The sequence below is a fragment of the Pholcus phalangioides genome, unplaced genomic scaffold (assembly GCF_987345545.1).
Source record: "Pholcus phalangioides strain wild (caught in Gottingen) unplaced genomic scaffold, Ppha-v1.0 ptg000002l_1, whole genome shotgun sequence".
NCBI classification, from domain to species: domain Eukaryota; kingdom Metazoa; phylum Arthropoda; class Arachnida; order Araneae; family Pholcidae; genus Pholcus; species Pholcus phalangioides.
Window position 1 is genome coordinate 17,298,875 of NW_028301595.1, and position 19,646 is coordinate 17,318,520.

The 19,646-nt window shown below is 41.1% G+C and overlaps 2 protein-coding genes and 1 non-coding gene across 3 annotated transcripts; 2 read left to right on the forward strand and 1 right to left on the reverse strand.

Annotated features, from left to right (window-relative positions):
* The first annotated feature begins 1,126 nt into the window (after positions 1-1,126).
* l(3)87Df (cytochrome c oxidase assembly factor COX20 lethal (3) 87Df) lies at positions 1,127-2,726 on the forward strand. Its single transcript, XM_089239817.1, has one exon. It carries the CDS (start codon positions 1,256-1,258, stop codon positions 1,580-1,582), a length of 327 nt encoding a protein of 108 aa, XP_089095943.1. The 5' UTR covers positions 1,127-1,255; the 3' UTR covers positions 1,583-2,726.
* An 8,036-nt stretch (positions 2,727-10,762) lies between these two features.
* TRNAN-GUU (transfer RNA asparagine (anticodon GUU)) lies at positions 10,763-10,836 on the reverse strand. The gene has a single exon. It is a non-coding gene; the product is annotated as a tRNA-Asn (tRNA).
* A 440-nt stretch (positions 10,837-11,276) lies between these two features.
* Positions 11,277-17,685, forward strand: LOC149089593 (cytochrome P450 3A31-like). The gene is made up of 2 exons (XM_089239295.1): positions 11,277-11,563; positions 14,642-17,685. The coding sequence occupies exon 2, from the start codon at positions 14,652-14,654 to the stop codon at positions 16,173-16,175; it is 1,524 nt and encodes a 507-aa protein (XP_089095421.1). The 5' UTR covers positions 11,277-11,563; positions 14,642-14,651; the 3' UTR covers positions 16,176-17,685.
* The last annotated feature ends 1,961 nt before the right edge of the window (positions 17,686-19,646 follow it).

Consider the following 19,646-nt stretch of genomic DNA (forward strand, 5'->3'; position numbering starts at 1 on the left):
CTCCTATATAACCTATATCCCGGTTATCTAGGTGATCGTGGTTAGGCCCGATCTTATTTACTTTGTACACTTACGATATTACTCAGGCTGTGTTACCCATCTCTCTATTGCAATTCGCTGATAACGTGAAGTTATTCTCTCCAGTAGAAAGCACTAAGAATTGCATGCCAATAACTTTTCCAGTGGAGTTGTCAGTAGGTAGACTAGCCGATCCTGAATATTATCAACTAGGTAATGAAACGTTACAGCAATTGGTCTCGTGCTTGGATTTAGGTATTGCAATGAGCCACATTCTGGATTTCACTGATCATTATCATGGTATAGTCTGCAAAGCTAACAGAATTCTATACATGTTATGTACGGCACACTGCAAGTGTGATGTGCACACGTTGTGATATGCTTTCTTTATGCACTTTCGCTCGACATTGGAGTTCTGTTCGCAAGTATGGAGCCCTTACAAAATCAAGGACATAAAACTCCTGGAAAAGCCACTGAGGTCGTTTACTAAATGAATAGCAGGCATGAGAGTTTGGTCTTATTGCCAGAGACTTCAATTTCTGGGTTTGCACTCGCTGGAATGGCGCAGAATCGCTGCAGATCTGAAAATGTGCTGCCACCACATTGTTTATCTACCATCGAGAGAACCTTTCTTCGAGATCATAGACAGGCGAGTTAACCTACGGTAGGCATCGCTTCCAAATAAGAATACCAACGACCAGAAGCGATTGCTTTTTCCACGGATATAGATGCCGCGTGGCGACTGCCATCAGAACTTCTATGCGCCTCCTACGCAAGATTTGCTTCCGCTATTGAGGATTTCGACCTGACTCCGTATATACGAAGTGCTTTCCCTTCTGACCATTATTTCTAATTATTTTTATTATTTATTCATTATTATTATTATTCCAGTGTAAGTGCATTTCATGCCTTCTGGGGTTATTGCAAATAAATAAAATAATCTTTGGCGATAATCGGTGATGTCCCGTAATTTTTTGAGAAAATATAGTCAGCTTTTTCATGATTACAGTTTCAGAATACACCCCTATTAAAATAGTATCAGTATTTGTACCTAGGTAACGCTCATACTCAATGTTATTTTACGAAAATCATCGATTCAAAACTACTCCTCCTCTCACTGAACTGAAACCGTTCAACATATAAACAAACAACATAGATCGGCTGCTCACCGATAACCTTGGAATTTCGGTGACGACCGAATGAAAATTCGCACGAAGATAGAGAAAGAGAGCGAGCTATGAGCGACGAGAGGAGCGGCGATCGCTTCACGTTTTTCGGCGTCGATTTCCAGAGCATCCCTTGCTTCAAACAGTCCTTCACCTACGGCATACTGGGCGGCGTGGCCACGGGGCTCGGCCATTTCCTCTTCACCAGCCGGGTCAAGAGGTCCGGGGACCTGGCCGTGGCCACTTTCACGGTCGTGACCCTCGGCAGTTGGACCTACTGCAGGTACAGGTGGTCGGAATCCCGCAACGAGGCGAAGAAACTGCAGGAGGCGCTGAAGAGGTCCCTGAGGCGCAGCGAGCGGGGTGAGGACATGCCGCCTCCTCTGCAGGACGCTTGACTAGTACGTTGGTTATAGCCATATAATGAAACATATTTGACATGTTAAAGCGATGGAACCATTACCCATCGGCTATTACATTTGTGATAAGCCATAGTTTCATATTTAGAATAAATTAAGTCATTTTCAAATAGACGTAGCATTCAAATTTTGATCATGACTATCATCAGCGCTCATGAAACCATAACTCCCATGAGTAGGGTCATTATTCGACTTATATTCAAATATTTGGTACTAATATATTCATCCTAGGATGATGTCACTTTTCGCTATTTCATATGAAGGTTTTCAACAGCTAGCTGATGTGAAGATGGATTTAGGAAAGAAAGAAAATTCAACTGCCCTTTTGCGGGGAGCCGAACCCACACCACACCCATTCACTTTCCCGGTGAGCACCCGAGACTGTATAAGTAGTGAATCTTAATCTTTCCTTAGCGCTCTGAACGGGACAGTTCGTCGACGGTCCGATTCAACTCCGGCCGAAGCTCTTTCAAACGAGCACAATTCAGGTCTATCGCCATTGGAAATTTACTACATAGTGAGTTATGCCGGAAGTGTGAATGTATGTACCTGGCAGTCTGAGTATATATATCGGGTTGTGTCTGATTTTTTTTTTTTTTGTACTGCCATCTGTATTTCAGAAGTGTAATGATTGAATATTTGTACCATGCATAGGCCTGTATCTCTGTGAGGCGAGACATTTTGACTGAGAGATTGACTCGCATTTGTGCCTCGATGTGGGAGAACTGCAGAAAAGCGCAAACTTCAGCTGACCACCACTGTGGCGGGGAACTCCCAATTTCCCGAGACTTATCCAAGGATGATATCATTCTTTGCTACCATACAAAGGTTTTTAACAGCTGGCTGATGCGAAGGTGAAGGGCGCTGGACGTTGGTTTGATTTCTCCGCAAAGGCAGTTGAATTTTCTCTATTTCCTAAATTCATCTCCGCATCAGCCAGCTGTTGAAAACCTTCATAATATATTAACTGCGTGCAAACTTTGAAATAACTATCATAGGCATTGGAACCTGGGACCACTACTAAACCAGACATGCACCTCGTCCATATTTCTCATGCGCAGAGAAATATTTCCCTGTGAAACTTCTAATGAATTGGTGCATGATTTAATGTGCGTGCATGTGTAATGAACCTAACATGAAGCTTGTTTCTGTGTAGTGCTTGTTATAGTGCTGCCATCTGCCACCTATTTTTCAAACTATGAAGTGTAATGATTGAAGATTTGGCCCCCCTGAGATTGGTCCAGCACCTTCGTTAGGTTCACAACACATACAAGCATATTTTCCAGCATGGCCCAGGTGTTCTTTGACCACAGAGTGGCGGTTAGGAGGAAAACTTGTAGCATGCACAATATAAGCTTTTAGAGTATTACAGTCATAGCCGCTGTGGTGGTGGTCATAGTGATGGACTCGCATCACGAGGACCTGGGTTCAAACCCCACTGTCACCACAGTGATGGTCGGCTAAGGTTGATTTTCTGTGGTGTTCCCAACTTCAAGCCGCAAAAGCGAGCTGATCCCACCATTATGTAGTCTCGCCACAGAGAGCAATAGGTCTACAACGCTACATTCAGTCATCACACTACACTCATAGTTAGAAAAACTGATGACAGATGGCAGCACTACGCATTACACAGAAACAAATTTCACGTCATTTTCACAACACTTACACACACATTCCAACATGTACCAATTCGTTGGAAGTTCTGCAGAGGAGGAAGGTGTGACTTAGTAGTAGTATTATTAGTCTTGGATTTTTCCTACAATTTACATAAGATCGATGCTGTAGAAGGTTGCGTGTTCAAATCACGTCCGAGTCACCAGTACTGTGGGTGGATGTCTCATTATTTCGGAAACATACAGAGTCATGACTCCTTTTCTTTTTTTAAGTTATTTAATAGAAGAGAGAGAGATTTTTACTACATGTTCGGTCGACAGTTGGAGCCTGACTGAACTCCAATACAAGAAGACACTAGATAATGCCTAGCTAGTGAGTGGCATAAAAAAAACATAATAAAAATATAAAAATTGCTCAAGACAAGCAGCGCCACACTGTCCTCTGTAGGCGACGGAACCTGGGGACTGAAGCTACAGTAAAATCCCGTTTTGGTGATTTTTTTGTCTCTTTGGCCCGAAAGCAGGATGAGAGGTCACTCACTAACATTGAAACGGTCATGCTTTTGGAAATGAATTATTTGATTTGCAGGGATGCTAGGGAATGATGGTGGAGTGGGGGGGGGGAAGAAGAGAAAAGAAACATACTTTGATAGGACCCACTTTCAGCCAGAAAAGGACCAAGGTAAATTAGAGTACAGCGGCGGCTCTGGATTCCTCAAATTTGCCTCCTCTCTGAACTCGCTGCCCTGGGGCTATATCCCGCTTGGGCAGATGCTATAACCATGACCCAACTTGCCCCAGAATAATATGGGGGGTGGGAACAGTCTGAAAAAACCTCAACATCCATTTTTGTGAATATCATTGTTTCGTCACCAACAGCAAATGTTGTGTACCGAAGTGGGGTTATTACCTCTCTCCATTCAGAAATAAAGATAAATAGAATGCAAACACAACACCCGATGGTGATTCTTACTATGGCAAATCACCTCTGGCAAAAGAAAAGTGACGCTCCCAAAAGAAAACTCTCTGAATGTGGAGCTTTTGGAAATTGCAATGAATGTAAGGAAAGACAGGAGCTTCTTGTCGAAAGAAAACCTCGCCACATGCAATTCATTATCCTCTTCTGCTCCAGACGTATACATATGTGTACCTCGTTTTTAATGGACAATTGCTCCTAGTGAAGATATCGACCAACATTAAATGAAATAAATTTTCTTAAATTAAAGGGCATTTTGACGTACAATGAACACAAATCGATAAATTTTTCTTTTAATAGTCAGTTTCCGCTGAGGTGTGAAGAGGAGACGGGATCAATATTTGCCCTGGTTTTTTTTTAATTAATTAATTTTAGTGGTTTTATTGATGACCGGGTTTTTATGTCAATATTGTGGCTCCATCTGTTGTGAAAATTGCGAAAAAGAAACCAGAGGTGCGCGCAGGCATCCTCCTTTCTCAGTTACTGAAGCTGGTAACCCTATCCTTACTAAAGACAAGCTTATATCTGTTCACAACAGATGTCACCACTTGAGGAAGGAGGATGCTTGCGTGCGCAACCTTTGTGACGGCGCTTTTCCCAACCAATCGCATTACTATACTGACTACAAAAACGCTTTCACAATGGTATTTCTTAGGCTGACCATATTTTCTCGAGAGAAATACGAGATATTGAGATTCCAAATACGGGACATCGCCAATTATTACCAAAAATGACGCCGAAATCGAGCAAGTTGCCAAATATTGTAATTACCGAAAAAATCATAATGACGGGAAATGAAACGTTACTGAAAATTGCAGTGGATTAAAATGAATTTCACAAAAAAAACGTTCACCAAGACAAATGTGGGAGATTAATATTCTCATTTATAGTTGTAATTATCATAATATAGTTTATTAGTTGAAAAATAATTTCAATCTTTGGCTTCAATAAAGAATAAAAATTCAAGTATACTTCGTGTAAAATACGGAAAAAACCGGGACACTTTTGCCAAAAAGTTGGGACGGCCAAAAATACAGAAAATACCGGGAAATACGGGACGTATGGTCACCTTAGTTTTTCCAAACTGAAACAGAACAGCTAAAAAATTTAAAAAGATAACATACATCCCGATTTTCCCGGGTTGTTTTTGGTCCCGACTCTTTTTGCGAAAATGTCCCGGTTTCTCAAAGAAGCCAACTTGACATTTCTTCATTTTATGTTTCAAATCAACGATTACTACACACAAATACGAATATTAATCTTACAATTTTTTACAGTGTTTCTTTTTTCAATTCATTTCCAACGATTGTTGGCGACATTGCTTACTTTTGGCATCATTTCTGGCGACAACAAAGTGCGCATGTAGTGTTGTGTTTGATTTTTCAGTGCTGCCATCTATATTTCAGAAGCGAAGTGAGTGATTTTTAAAAATGAGATCGGCTCGCATTCACGTCTTGAATTTGCGAACCGCAGAAAACCAACTTCAGCCGACCACAACTGTGGTGACCCGGTGGGGGTGCGAGACCGTCACTATTGACCACTCGACCACCACAACGGCTGGCAATGCCCTGTACAGTCGGATCCCGTTTTAAACGAATACCGTTGTAGCAAAAATCTCGTTTTCACGAACACTTTTCTTTTTTAATCCCCCAGATAAGTATACATAAGAACAATGAGAAAACCTGGAATTCCTTTATAAAGAAATTTTTCGTTATAGCGAAGGGATTTCTCAAGCCTGTATCACGTATTTTTCTCGGACAAATATGGTCAGTCTACTCAGGGGTTTTTTTTTTGGGAGCGTTGCTTTTTTTGCTGGAGGCAATTTCACCATACGAATCAGTATTTATAGTTGTTTGCATCCCATTTTATATATTTCGGAAGAGAAGGGGGGCGGTAACACGATTCCCGCTTCTTCACACACAATAGTTCAGTACACGGCATTAGCTGTTGGTGAGCAAACAATGCTATTCTGTAAATGGATGGTGCAGTTATGTACTTCCAGAGCCGTTGTTTGCACTTTTTCATATTATTCTAGAGCAAGCTGCCCGCGCTTGGAGGTAGTGCCTTAACTTATATAATTTGTAATCGGGTACAAGCCTGAATTTTGGCGTCCCTTGCGTATAGCCGCTGTGGTGGTCGAGTGGTTATAGTGACGGACTCGCGATGCGAGGATCCAGGTTCGAACCCCACAGTGGTGGTCGGCTGAAGTTGGTTTTCTGTGGTTCCCAACTTAAAGGCGCAAATGCGAGCCGATCTCCCCGTTAAAAAGTCTCGCCACAGAGAGTAACAGTCCTATAACGATAAATCATTCAATCATAACACTTCACTCATAGATAGAAAAACTAGTGGCAGCATTACACATAACAAGCATCACAGAGAAACAAAAAAAACCTTCACGTCAGGTTTCACTACACGTACACGCACATTCTCGCATGTACTGATTCGTTGGGGGGGGGGGGGTGCACGTGTGGTGTAGCAGTAGTAGGTAGGGCCTCCAAAAAATGGCTCGGGGATCCATGATGTTCTTAAGTCAGCCACCTCGTTGGGCAATTTGCCTGTTGTGGCGTTGTATTTGTATTTAAAGGGTGAATTCAGCGCATAGATGGAGATAGACTTGGAAGTCTGGGGGGGGGGGGCAAGATGATGTCGACTCATCTATACATATATGCATTAGTGCCCGTTGTAACACCACCATCCGTCCCAAAGAATTTTGGCGGTATAACGAGTTTGGCGTTATATCGGATCATGGTCGGAATAGCGTTTCGGAGAGGCTTCATTACATAAATTCACAAACTACTGTATCTCAGTGTCTTATTAGTGTTGATCCATAAATAAAACAACCTATTTTACACGCATTCAATCTTAAGATTAGAGATAATTCATAAAATTTTGAAAAAAACCGCAATATAACTTAAATATTTCTTGATATAAAACTTAGGAGATACATATTTTGCACTTACTCTGAAATTTATTTCAGTTGTACAGTACGCACAACTTTTAACCGAACGATGGCGATATCTTGGGTTCTAAAAGTTGTAGAATGGAGCGATTTTCACCAAAAATTATGGTTTGTGATTTTCTACCCGACTATGTGAAATTCGTCTTGATGACGGATCATCTACATATTTATTATTGTTCACACTTCAAAAAAATCTTCAACGTAAATTGTAAACCCTTATTTTCTTTCCCATCTTATCTGATTTATCGCATTGCATTTACCCTAAAAATAAAATTTCATCGCTGTAAGTATAAATATGAGAGAAATATGAGTGAAAATGTGTTTGGGGACACTCTAAACATTGAGAAACTGAATTTGAAGGCTGATTGCAGGGGCAGAAACACACACACACACACACCAAACAAGTTTCGAACGATAAATACTCCATACGCTACGCGCAGGGCCGCATAAGGCGGGTCTAGTACTCCCGGGCGCTGAATCAAAAGGGGAGCCGAATTCATCCTTTAACTGCTACTTCTACATCGCAAGGGGCACCAAAATGCCGGTTTTGCCCCGGGTGGCAAAGTATCTAGTTGCGGCCCTGGCTACGTGAGTGTTTGGATTTAGTGCTGTTAAAAAGTAAATAGTTTTTATTTCATGGAGGTGAGGAAACAAACTTTTTTTTGTTATTACTCTTCACATTTTAGTGACTTTATATCCGTGATTGAACGAATATTTATACCATAATTATTCCAAACAATGTGTCACAGAGCAGTTGTTTGTGACGACAATTTCATCAATTCAGAAAAAATACATAAGAATTTTCCGTTGAACATTGCACTATATTTACATTATAATTTTGTTTCATTTTGCAATTCCTAAATTTTTAATAATGTTAAAAAAAATACGGATGAAACGAAATGCCGTGGTTTTAGCAGAGACGACTCCATCAATAACCACTACCCTGAACTTGGATCACACTATAAGATGATTTACGCCAGCGGTTCTCAACCGGTGCTCCGTGTGCACTTCCCAGGGGCTCCGCGGTGACTCGAGGAAAATAAAATAAATCAGTAAATTTGATAGATAAATCGGGGGAGCCCCCACCATAAAAATTATACACAAAAAGGGCTCCTCTAGTCAAACAGGGATCCACCAAAGAAATTATATCCTGAAAAGGGCTCCGCGAGTCAAAAAATGTTGAGAACCGCTATTTATTGATTATTATCTCCATAAATATTAACATCAATCTCATTGTACGGTATTAATTTGTGAATTCTTTGCACGTTATTATATTTACCATTTCAGCTCATGGATATTGTCTAAGGAATGAAACGAATTACTGAAATAGTGAAAAATTTCGTTGTTTATTTGTTTACTCGAATACTTAAAAAAAATGGATGACTTATTTATCGTATCACCGTGTACTTAAACCAATAATTGCCCATTTCAGTAAAGTTATGAGCTTTTTCATATTTGAACATTTTCACATAATTTGTCGTGAGAAATTTTTCAATGTGTTTCATATTTATATCTGGTCCCTAAAAGTGTTCATTTTCATATAATCGCTCATATCTTGCGAAATAGAGGTCAGATTGGTATGAAGATTTTGATTCTTTCGGGTTTTCGACTATGCCGATTCGAATGAAGCAAAAATTAATGTGCTTATATTCAGAAATTTCTAAAATATGTTTTAATAATTCGTATTTATAAAAAACCAAATTCAAAATGTGTAATAAAATTATGTTTGGACCGTTATAATCTATCATTTAAAATAAAAAGTAATGAGATACTTATATTATTTCAGCAATTATGCTCAAAAACAAGATGTTTCTGTAATTTATATTTCATTAACTGTTCGTTCAAAATTGATGAAATTTTGTATTTCGGCATTTCTTGAGATATTGAATCCGAATATGGGGAAAAAAAATGGGGCTACCATTGAACTTTCAAAAGTTGGATCTAGTTTTAACATCTAGATCAGTGTTTCTTAACCTTTTTTGCCCGTGGCCCCCTTTGAACCATATTTTTTTTCTCGTGGCTCCCCTGTCTTACCCAGACTTTTCAACTCTCATCTACAATCAAGACACTTTATACGTATTGAAATGATTTTTTTCAGTGAATTTATACTAAACGAAAATTTTGCAAAGAAAATTGGCCTCCAGACCACTAGCCTAGAATTTATTGATCTCCCTGCTAGTCCGAGGTCTATCAGGACCGTCTCAATATCATGGGGCCCTCCTCCTTAGGCAAAGTGATGCTATGGTAGTCCCATACTTTATCTGGAAATAAACAGCCTACATATTTCCTACTTATTTTCAAAATTATATATATCTACTGTACAAAATATCATAAGGTGGGGTCACTTATGGGCATGAGGCCCCTCACAAGAGTGGGACTGACAGAGCTACAGCCCGGGACCTAATATGGTTTTCATCTTTTTTTTGTTTTTGTTTTTCATACAATAATTTTCATATAGGGAAGGGGGTCTGAAAAATTTAGCCGGGGACTTGAGAAAAAACCCATCTTAGGGAACTTATTGCAAAATGTAGGCGGTGACGCCTGGGTGGGTCCCTGCTCTAAAGAAGGCCCTGGTTTTATGGGTGGTTTTGTTGGATCTCTCACTGTAAGTGTTAGCCACTAATATAAAATCTTTATTTCTTCACACCTTAATTTTTCTTCTCAGCCCTCCAAACCACCTGTCATGGCCCCTTTCTCCATTTTCTTCCGTGGCCCCCTTGAAGTATTCCAGTACCACAAGGGGGCCATATGGCCCCCGGTTGAGAACCACTGATCTAGATGACCCCCTTAAGAAAAAATGAACTTGATACACTTATGGAAGCCCAATACAATAAGCCCATTTTCTGTACACTTTCCCCTATCAATAAATCGGTTTAGTTGAAATACGTTGGTTGCTTTGGTCCCTACACGCATTAAGGTACTCAGTGTGCTTTCTAAGACCCTCCCCCACGTCACCATTATTTATTCTTTGAGTCATTTGCTCTAAACTATTGTTATGTTGACTGGAATGGAAAAACGATAATTCCCCAACTCCTTCCAGAAAAAAAAAAAAAAAAAACACGAAGAAATGTGGAAATTTTTTGGAAAATGACACAGACTTTGTAAGCATCCAAACAGTTTTGGCGTTATAACGGGGTTTTTTTTTACATTATAAATCCTATATGGAAGATTTGTTCACGGAAAATTTATGGTGGAAAGTGGGGTTGGCGCTACAACGGGGTTCGACTGTAATTGAGTATAATTCTTTATCCGGTCCGTAAATTATTTCTCCCATTTATGTTGGCCTGAAACTGGCACATGCAGGAACGTGGCGTGTGTATATATACGCGTCACCCTAACGTATTTGTTTCCCGGGTTATGCCGTAACGGTTATGCTTGTTTCGTATTAAACTGGTGCTGCCTCCTGTCTTTTAAAATGAAAATGGCAAATACCTCTTGAGAATCACAATTTTACGTAAACACAACCGACAACCGAATTTTTTACGAGCACCTCGTTGGTGTGGACCTTGTACAGGTCTGTCTGTGTTCTCTGAGAAGGACGCCTTCTATGGGGCAAATCGTGGGCCGACCACGATCAGACTCCAATGCCAGCGGGAATAAAACTTCACCGCCGCCCCCGGGTGGGCTCGAACCACCAACCTTTCGGTTAACAGCCGAACGCGCTAGCCGATTGCGCCACGGAGGCGATGTTTACTCCCCATTCAACAAAGCACATGTCCCTTTTTTTTTGTTGCGCTTCAGCTGTCGATAGCGCTTATCGACCGGAGTGACGTTGACGCCAGCTTTTTTTTTTTTTTCACATGATAAAACATGGCCGACATTTTTTTTCAACATGCTCGTCAATTGCACTCTAACGTGCAATCCTTGCGCTGATAATCTCGGAATCCATAAAAAAAAACCCGAATTTAAAGCTTTTCGGGCAGAAATACGCGATTAAGATCGCGAATTATTATTCGAATGCGATTGACCAATCACAAACGCGCTTATATAAGCAAAAGCTTCGTGATAGAATAAGAGGCGTATTGTGATTGATCAGCGCAGTAAAATCGTGTCGCGTCCTCAAGATACTTTCCCTGTGATGAATGGGACGAGTTTTTAAGTGCTTTTTCCGCCTGGGGTAAATGACTGATCAGTCGTAGATTATTATGGAGAGAAGGAAAAAAGGACCACATTTTGTGAAGGCCGTGCAACGAGAAAAAAAAAACGCCGCCTAATATTATCATTTCCCATCACGTCCTTTTTTAAAACAATTTTTCTTTTTTTCTGTTCTGGGAATGAGATAAGAGAAGAAAATGACAGTAAAAATAACACACAGGGACAGCTTCTCGTCGATACCCCCACATGATGATGATGACGCCGCCCATATTCAGTCGAAGCTGAGTTTTTCGCCGGTCGAGGTTACGCCACTGTCTGTGAGTAAATACTGAACATTTTTCAAATTGCCATTTTTTTCCCACCTCACGTGGTTTTGTTATTGACGGGGGCAATAAAATAATTGTCGGTGATAATTAAGAATTTAAGATAATTTTCTTATATATATTTTTTGTTTTCTCCTATCTACCAACAAAATTATCAAATTGAACAAATATCGTAGGAAATTTCATCCCTTTGTTAGAAAATTGAAAAAAAAATGAATATTTTATCTCTGTATTAAATTCAATTATAATTTGCGTAATTGAATTTAAATTATTTTTCGTAATTAACACATTTTGTAGGCCGGTTTCTTTCAAAGAAAAAGCTCACTCATAATGCCCGGCTGAGTGGAAAAAACTTGTAGGGGCCGTTCAAGTATTACGTCAGAAAATAAATTTCTAGCCATTTTTGACCCCCCTTCCCCGCAAAAGTCAGCAAAATTTCGTCAGCAGTAACTCCACCACCTCCTAACGCATATTGGTGGAGTCAGAAACGGGGGGGGGGGGACTCGGGCGCCTCCCTCCAGACGAAAAAAAAATATATTTAAAAAAGATTACAATTTAGAAAGAAAATACCTTTATATATATGTTATTATAATCGATTTCTGTGTTAATTTCAACGATATTTGAAGGGTAAGAACTCAAAATTTCTCTTTAAGAAATTCATCGATACCCAGGCCCGTCATTTAGGGGGTGGGGCGGGGGGGGGCCGGCTTTTGAAAATACACTAAAAATGGTATATACAGTCGAATCCTGTTATAACGTACTGACCGGAGAAATCTCGTCGTTATAAAGGAATTCCAGGTTTTAGTATTGTTCCTATGTAAACTTATCTGGGGGATTAGAAAAAGAGTTCGTTAAAACGAGATTTTCGCTATAACGGTACTCGTTAAAACGGAATTCGACTGTATATATATACAAATATATACGTTTATATATATACATTGAGTACATGTGCTTTGCCTGGAAAAAGTTGAAATTTTGACTCTGTTGATACCCACCATTCTAATAGCCATATATGATAAACCCTTGACCCCCGCGGACCAAATGTGGCCCTGAAGGTTATTTGATGTGGCTTGCCCCCTTAAACCCAATTTTGTAAAAATGAACTAAGCGGCACATTTTTACAGATCGCTTAAATGACCCGACGCACGATTCCAGAGCATTTAAGTGGCCCGTGGCACATTCAAAAATCACTTAAGTAACCCGCGACACAGTTCCAGAACACTTAAACGATTCGTGGCACATTTAGAGATCCCTTGAGTGACATGTGGCCCAATTTCAGCGCAATTAGCGGGCCCCCAGTTCGGGTCTACATCGCTCAAGTTACCCGCGGAACATTCCCAGATTACTTAAGTGATCCGTGACATAATTACGGATCACTTGAGTGATGCGTTGCGCAGTTCCAAAGCACTGAAGCGGCCATATTGTGGCCTGGGTATCTTTCGGTTTGACGGCCATATTGTCATACGAATATGAATCATACGATGGACGGTTGATGAGATAAAGCCCACATTAGCTATTACAGGACACCCTGTATATACAGTACACTACTACTTCACCAAACACCAACTCTGGAGTCAAAAGTTATCTCTGCAAGGCCGTACTTTGAGGGAGGAAGCGGATACAGCACCCTCCCGAAATGTTGGAAAAGGCTATTACGGAATAACATTACATGATGTTGTTTTATCACTTTGGTCCCCCTTCTCCGGGAATAAATTTCTATGCAGCTACGGCCCTGCATTTGGGAAAAATCGACTTTAGGGGTCGTGACACCGCTCAAGTAAAATTCAAGTTGATAAGTACTTCGAAATTCAAACCAGTGTTTCCCAAAGTGGGCGGTGGAAAGGTCCGGGGATAGAAGCTGCAGGTATAACATAGGATGCTACGGGTTCTCTTGAATTGGGGAGGGGCGATAAGAGAAAAAATTTACACATCAAACTCTGTTTTTAAATTAAAGCTCCATGAAACACCTGGCCGACTCATCCACCATCTTTCAGCAAAAGTGTGATGTCAGTATTATCGCTGTTCCTTATCTTACTTTCATTCCCCCAAACAATTTCCAAGACATCACTTGGAGCGGCAAACCTGTTCTTTGCTCAAAGATGGACGATGAGTCCGTTCCCCCTTTTCTAGGCGCTATAATATTTCAACCATCTTTTTCAAATAACGGACTCTATTTGATTTCTGGAGCAGCTTGGAAACACGCTCTGCTACAGGAAATGCCGCCAGTCTCCAATAAGATCAAGCAGATGATTTGATCGGTTTCAAAAAAAAATTCTACCATTACACAGAAGAAAAATAGTGGTTTTTTTTTTTTCAAAAATTCCTGAAGGGGAGGAGGCAATGGAACAAAAAAGTTTGGAAAACTATGATCTAAACCGGTGGTTCCCAACCTGGGGTGCGAGATGGGGGAAAAAACATGTTGACAGATTATTCAGGAAAATTAAAATTATAAAAAAATTGAATTTTTTTCAATTCTTTAAAAATTATGGAATCATACCAATATTTCGCCACGTCATCTCTCGGTTTTCGCTTGCAAAAATATATCACGGCGTAACTTACGTTGCAAAAGTTAGTTTTCGCATTAGCGATAGTACTTACTTTCCACTTTGGTTGAGGAAAAATTACCATTTACCTAAATTATTTCAGGGTTCGTCTGGACTTGCCAACGGTAAAATAAGACGCTTTCATGTTAAGGAAGGCGAGATATCTCGTCAATTAAAGGGTCCTGTGGTGCTGTTCCAGATCACTCCAACTTGCGACATCTTCATTTGCGTGCCTATTTATGCTGTAAAGTGGTTCTTTTACGAAGTGAAAATATCTATTAAACTTGGAGCCGCGGGATGACAAAATTTGAGAACCACTGAACTAAACTATTCTAGGGAACTTAAGGTGAACCATTAATTGGCCATTGGGCGAGGGTACTAAACTATTCTGGGGAGCCGCAGTCGAACCATGAATCGGGCAAGGGAGCGCGCGCTGGTGACAAATTTAAAGAAACACTGGACTAGGCAATCACCGATCATGAAATCTGAATAAACTAGTAATTTTTTGTTGTTCTCTCTAACGTTATAGGTACGCAAAAATGGTCGTAGATACAGCAACAGTCGTCGTCGCAGTGATCACTGTGTACTTGTCGTACTCTTTGCTTAGATGGTACTCGGGAAGGCGAGAGAAGCAGGGACTGTTCAAAAGACTCGGGATCCCAGGACCCGAACCAGATTTCCTCCTGGGAAATTTCGCCCAACTCAAGGCGGCGGCGATTCCGAACGACCTAATGACGCAGTGGCACGGGCAGTACGGTGACGTGTACGGCTTCTACATGGGCGCAGTTCCCATGTTGGCGGTTAAGGACCTGGAACTTCTGAAACAGATACTGATAAAAGACTTCCACAACTTCACGAACCGCCAGAAGATGTTCCTGACCATGAGGCCGCTCGACGAATCGGTGTTGTGCCTGAAGGACCAGAGGTGGAAAGAGGTCCGCAGCGTCCTGACACCGACATTCAGTTCCAGCAAGATCAAGCTCATGTTCAACCTGATGAAAGCCAAAGCGGACATCCTCGTGGGTGTCGTCAACGAGGAATGCGTGAGCGACCGGGAATTCGACGTATACGAGATGGTGCAGGGCCTCACCCTAGACATTATAGCCGACTGCGCGCTCGCCATGAAGACGAACTGCCAGAGAGACTCGAATGACCCCCTGCTGCTGGCGGTCAGGGGCTTCTTCCAGAACGCCCACAACAAGGTGGTGGAACTGGCGATGATGTTCCCGTTCCTGACGGAGATCTTCAACGTAGTCAACTACTTCTTCACCATCGGGGAAATGACGGCGATGTCGGTGAGCAGCATCAACCAGGCAATCGCCTTCAGGCGCCACAAAACGGTGTTCAAATCTACAGATTTCCTGCAGCTACTGCTCGATGCTTCGGAGACGACCACGGACTCGTCCGCGGCCAACAAGAAGAGAACCATCAAACTGACGGACGGCGAGATAGTCGCCAACGCCTTCGTGTTCCTCCTGGCTGGTTACGAGACCTCGGCGGCAGCCCTGGCCTTCTCGTTCCACCTGCTCGTCAAACACCCCGATATACAGGAGAAATTATATCAGGACGTGTGCGAACATTGGACGGGTGACGAACTCAGCTACGACGACCTGCAGGGCATGCAGTACCTGGACCAAGTGTTCAACGAATCCCTGCGCTGCTACCCTCCCGTAACCCTGTTTGTGACCCGCGAATGCCAAGCTGACACGAAACTCGGAGACTTCACGGTCCCGAAGGGTGTCGTCATCCAGGTCCCAGTCTGGGACATCCACCACGACCCGGAACTGTGGCCGGATCCGCACAAGTTCGATCCGGACCGATTCTCCCCGGAGAACAAGGCCAGCATCCATTCGATGGCGTTCCTGCCTTTCGGCGCCGGACCGAGGAATTGCGTCGGGATGCGGTTCGCCCAACTGGAAGCCAAGCTGGCCCTCGCCAGCGTCGTCAGGAAATTTAAGCTGGTGCCTGGTGAACGGACCGAGGATAAAATAAGCTTAACGTGTCCGACCGCTATTATTAACCCCAAGAAAGGCGTCTATTTGAAGGTTACACCAAGGGAATGACCTATAGACACATCAAACTCTGTTTTTAAATTAAAGCTCCATGAAACATCTGGCCGACTCATCCACCATCTTTCAGCAAAAGTGTGATGTCAGTATTATCGCTGTTCCTTATCTTACTTTCATTCCCCCAAACAATTTCCAAGAAATCACTTGGAGCGGCAAACCTGTTCTTTGCTCAAAGATGGACGATGAGTCCATTCCCCCTTTTCTAGGCGCTATAATATTTCAACCATCTTTTTTAAATAACTGATTCTATTTGATTTCTGGAGCAGCTTGGAAACACGCTCTGCTACAGGAAATGCCGCCAGTCTCCAATCAGATCAAGCAGAAACGTGCTAGTCAGATAGGAGCTTCTGAACATCACTTGCCTGGGGGGGGGGGGGGCATAATGCTCTTAGGATGACCCTATCATTGGGCAAAGCATTTTGGAAGTAACATCCGAGGAATTCGAGACCATGGTGATGGAAATGGAGTCAACACACTGTACTATTGATACTTCTGAATGTCTTGAAGAGAAGGCGGATTCTGTCTGTGAGGTTGGTCTGTTGTGATGATATATTGGGAAAGCATGAAGCCATCATGATTAAGTGACCCAGCACGCATCCCTATGGTGTAATTCTCTTGCACGATAATGCTTATCGACATTGAACAGGTTCTTTAGCATGCAAATGGTACAAGGTTCCTCTCCACCCATCCTGGAATCTGTAATCTTCCGCAGAGAGCAGGCAGACCTTTCAACATGATACACAAAAAATTCAAACATTTACCAGCTTCACTTCAAAATATGGAAGACAAGCAAGGGAAAAAAAACTGACAATATAAATATGTTAGGACCTTGTATATTCAAAGCATAACACGTTACTGTATGTACCTATTCATTAGAAATTCTGCATAGGAATCTGTACAAGATGAATGCGCGGTTAAGTGATAGTAGTTTGTAATGCATTCGTTCAAACCTTCAAAAAGAAAAATCTAAAAAGATAAAGGCCAGAATTATCGTGCAACAAAAACTCACACCCCAAAGGTCGCTCAGTCCTAATGGCTTCATGCAGTTTGTCCAATGTAATGCATTATAGCAGGTCAACTACCTCTTCTCGACAAAAGGTTAGGTGTGTGTCTGAATGACTGTTCTGATCTAAAAAACAATGGTGTATTCTGGTTAGCAGTTAAAGTCTCACAAACAAGTGGATATTTTAACTTTCATGCCCGTCTCAATGAATCCACTCAAGCATATTTCATTTGAACACAGCTAACATATTATCATTGACAGCCTTGAAACCACTTCGATTATATGGAAACACCTTTTACAACATGTGTGCAAAAAACCATCCACTGATTAAAAAATATGCTGTAGTTTTAAATGGGCATGATGGATCACATGCGAGTATTCAAATGGTGGATTAAACTTACAGAGTAATGTTATCATTAGGAAGAAATATATATTGTTCTGTATAAGACCAAGACTTATTTTGAAATGTATAAGAATCAATTAAAAACTCTGAAGTAAGTTTGTAGGGCATGTGCTCTATTTCTTTTTAAATACTTTTCTGGAGATACTTCTGGCTTGAGTGTATATATATATGACAGCACTCGAAACACACACCGGCATATGAAGTGTGAAAGCCTGGATAACCAAGCGCAGATGATGATGTTCGGAAGGAAAATTCACACTTCTTCGAGGAACCGAACCTACCATATCACTGTCCGGGCGAGTGCTCTGCCATTGAGCTACAGGGGACAGATATTTTCTTTCCTTAGAGCACATGTATGAATGCTGAATGGGACTGCGAATGGATGACCGCCTGGCTCAGCTAATAGCTCATACAATGTTAGCCCCCAGATAGTGACATATAGAGAAACAATGTCACTCTCTCCTGTTCTTTCTTTCCAAACTTCATCTCTGCTTGGCTACCCAGGCTTTCGTACTTTGTATTCAGTGGAGATTGACATTGTTTCTCTCTATAATGTCGCTGTCAGGAGACTAACATCATTAGCTTAGAGCTATTAGCTGAGCTAGGAGGCTGTCCATTTCGCAGTCCCGTTCAGCTTTAACTACAAATGCTCTAAGGAAAGAAAATATCTGTCTTCTATAGCTTAATGGTAGAGCACTCGACCAGATAGAGGTTGGTGGCTCCAACAAAGAAATGTGCATTTTCTTTCCAAACCTCATCTTCATTCTGCTTGATTATAAAGGCTTTCGTGCCTCATATAAACAGGTGAAGAGTGACATTGTTTCTCTCTACGAACCTGCATAGTTGAATTTCCACAAAAATACAATTTTAACACAGTCTCTGAAAGTAAAACTATTAAATTGTCTTTATGGTGATAGACCGGTTGTGTACAGTCAAAGCAGTCAACTATACTTGCTCAAATATTAGAGTATATTCCAACAATGGGCTTGATAAATCACTAAAATATTTAAGAGCCAGCATGGCTTTTTGCTCAAGGAAAAAGTCCTAAATACTTTCATTTACTTTAAACTACGTATCGTAATGAACTCCGAAAATTTTGTCTTCCCCTTACACCCCTAGTTTAACAACCACATTTAGAAAATTTTATGTGCCAATACCAATTTTCTAGTCGTTATGATGACCCGGCACTTGTCCAGCCCTATGTTCCAGCATTGTTTAAATGTAATGGAGATTAAACATTACTGAAGTTAAATAACGATTAAAAACTTCACAAAGAAAAGTGGGCTAACTTCCGTTTTCACCAGTTTTATTGGTATTCAAAGTTGGTGTGGATTGTAGGATACTGGGAGTCACAGATTCCGAAACTCTAGAGAATTTGCTGTAGCAGAGAGTTTGAATGTATTGAAGACACATTCAACTAAGCACATAACTGACAATTTTGGAACAAATAATGATAAAATTCATGGCTAAATTTAAATGCAAGAAATAACTCGTAAAGAATCAGTTGATTAAATCTGAAACCATCAACTCCAGCATGATGATTGCCAGCTTAAAGCAGCTGTACATGCAACTGCAAGCTTGCACATTCAATCTTTTTCATACAAGCATGCATAACTTCTCTTTCGACCCTACATATATTACAATGATACTTGCCAAAGAGAGCAGCAGGCCTACAATGATACAATTATTCAATCATTACACATCACTCGTAGTTGAAAAAATTGATGGCAGTGTGCAGCACTACATATAACAAACATTACACAGAAACAAATTTCGAGTCAGGTTCACTACACGTACATTCCAACATGTACCAATTTGTTAGAAGTTCCACAGAGGAAAAAAACCAATATGGACGAGGTAAATGTGTAGTTTAGTGGTAGTACAATTACACGTGCACAAGAACCTATTTAGTACTTGAATATGTCAAGCTTGAATGATGTGCTCGATTTAACTGACTTTGTCTTCGTGTATGGAATAAAAATGCAACAAAAAACACCAACATCAAGTAGAGCTTACTACAGTCAACACTTGATTCCATGAACTCCTAATTTATGAACTG

Bases quoted from the DNA above. Each gene is read 5' to 3' on its own strand.
- LOC149089593 (XM_089239295.1), top strand. From the start codon at position 14,652: ATGGTCGTAGATACAGCAACAGTCGTCGTCGCAGTGATCACTGTGTAC.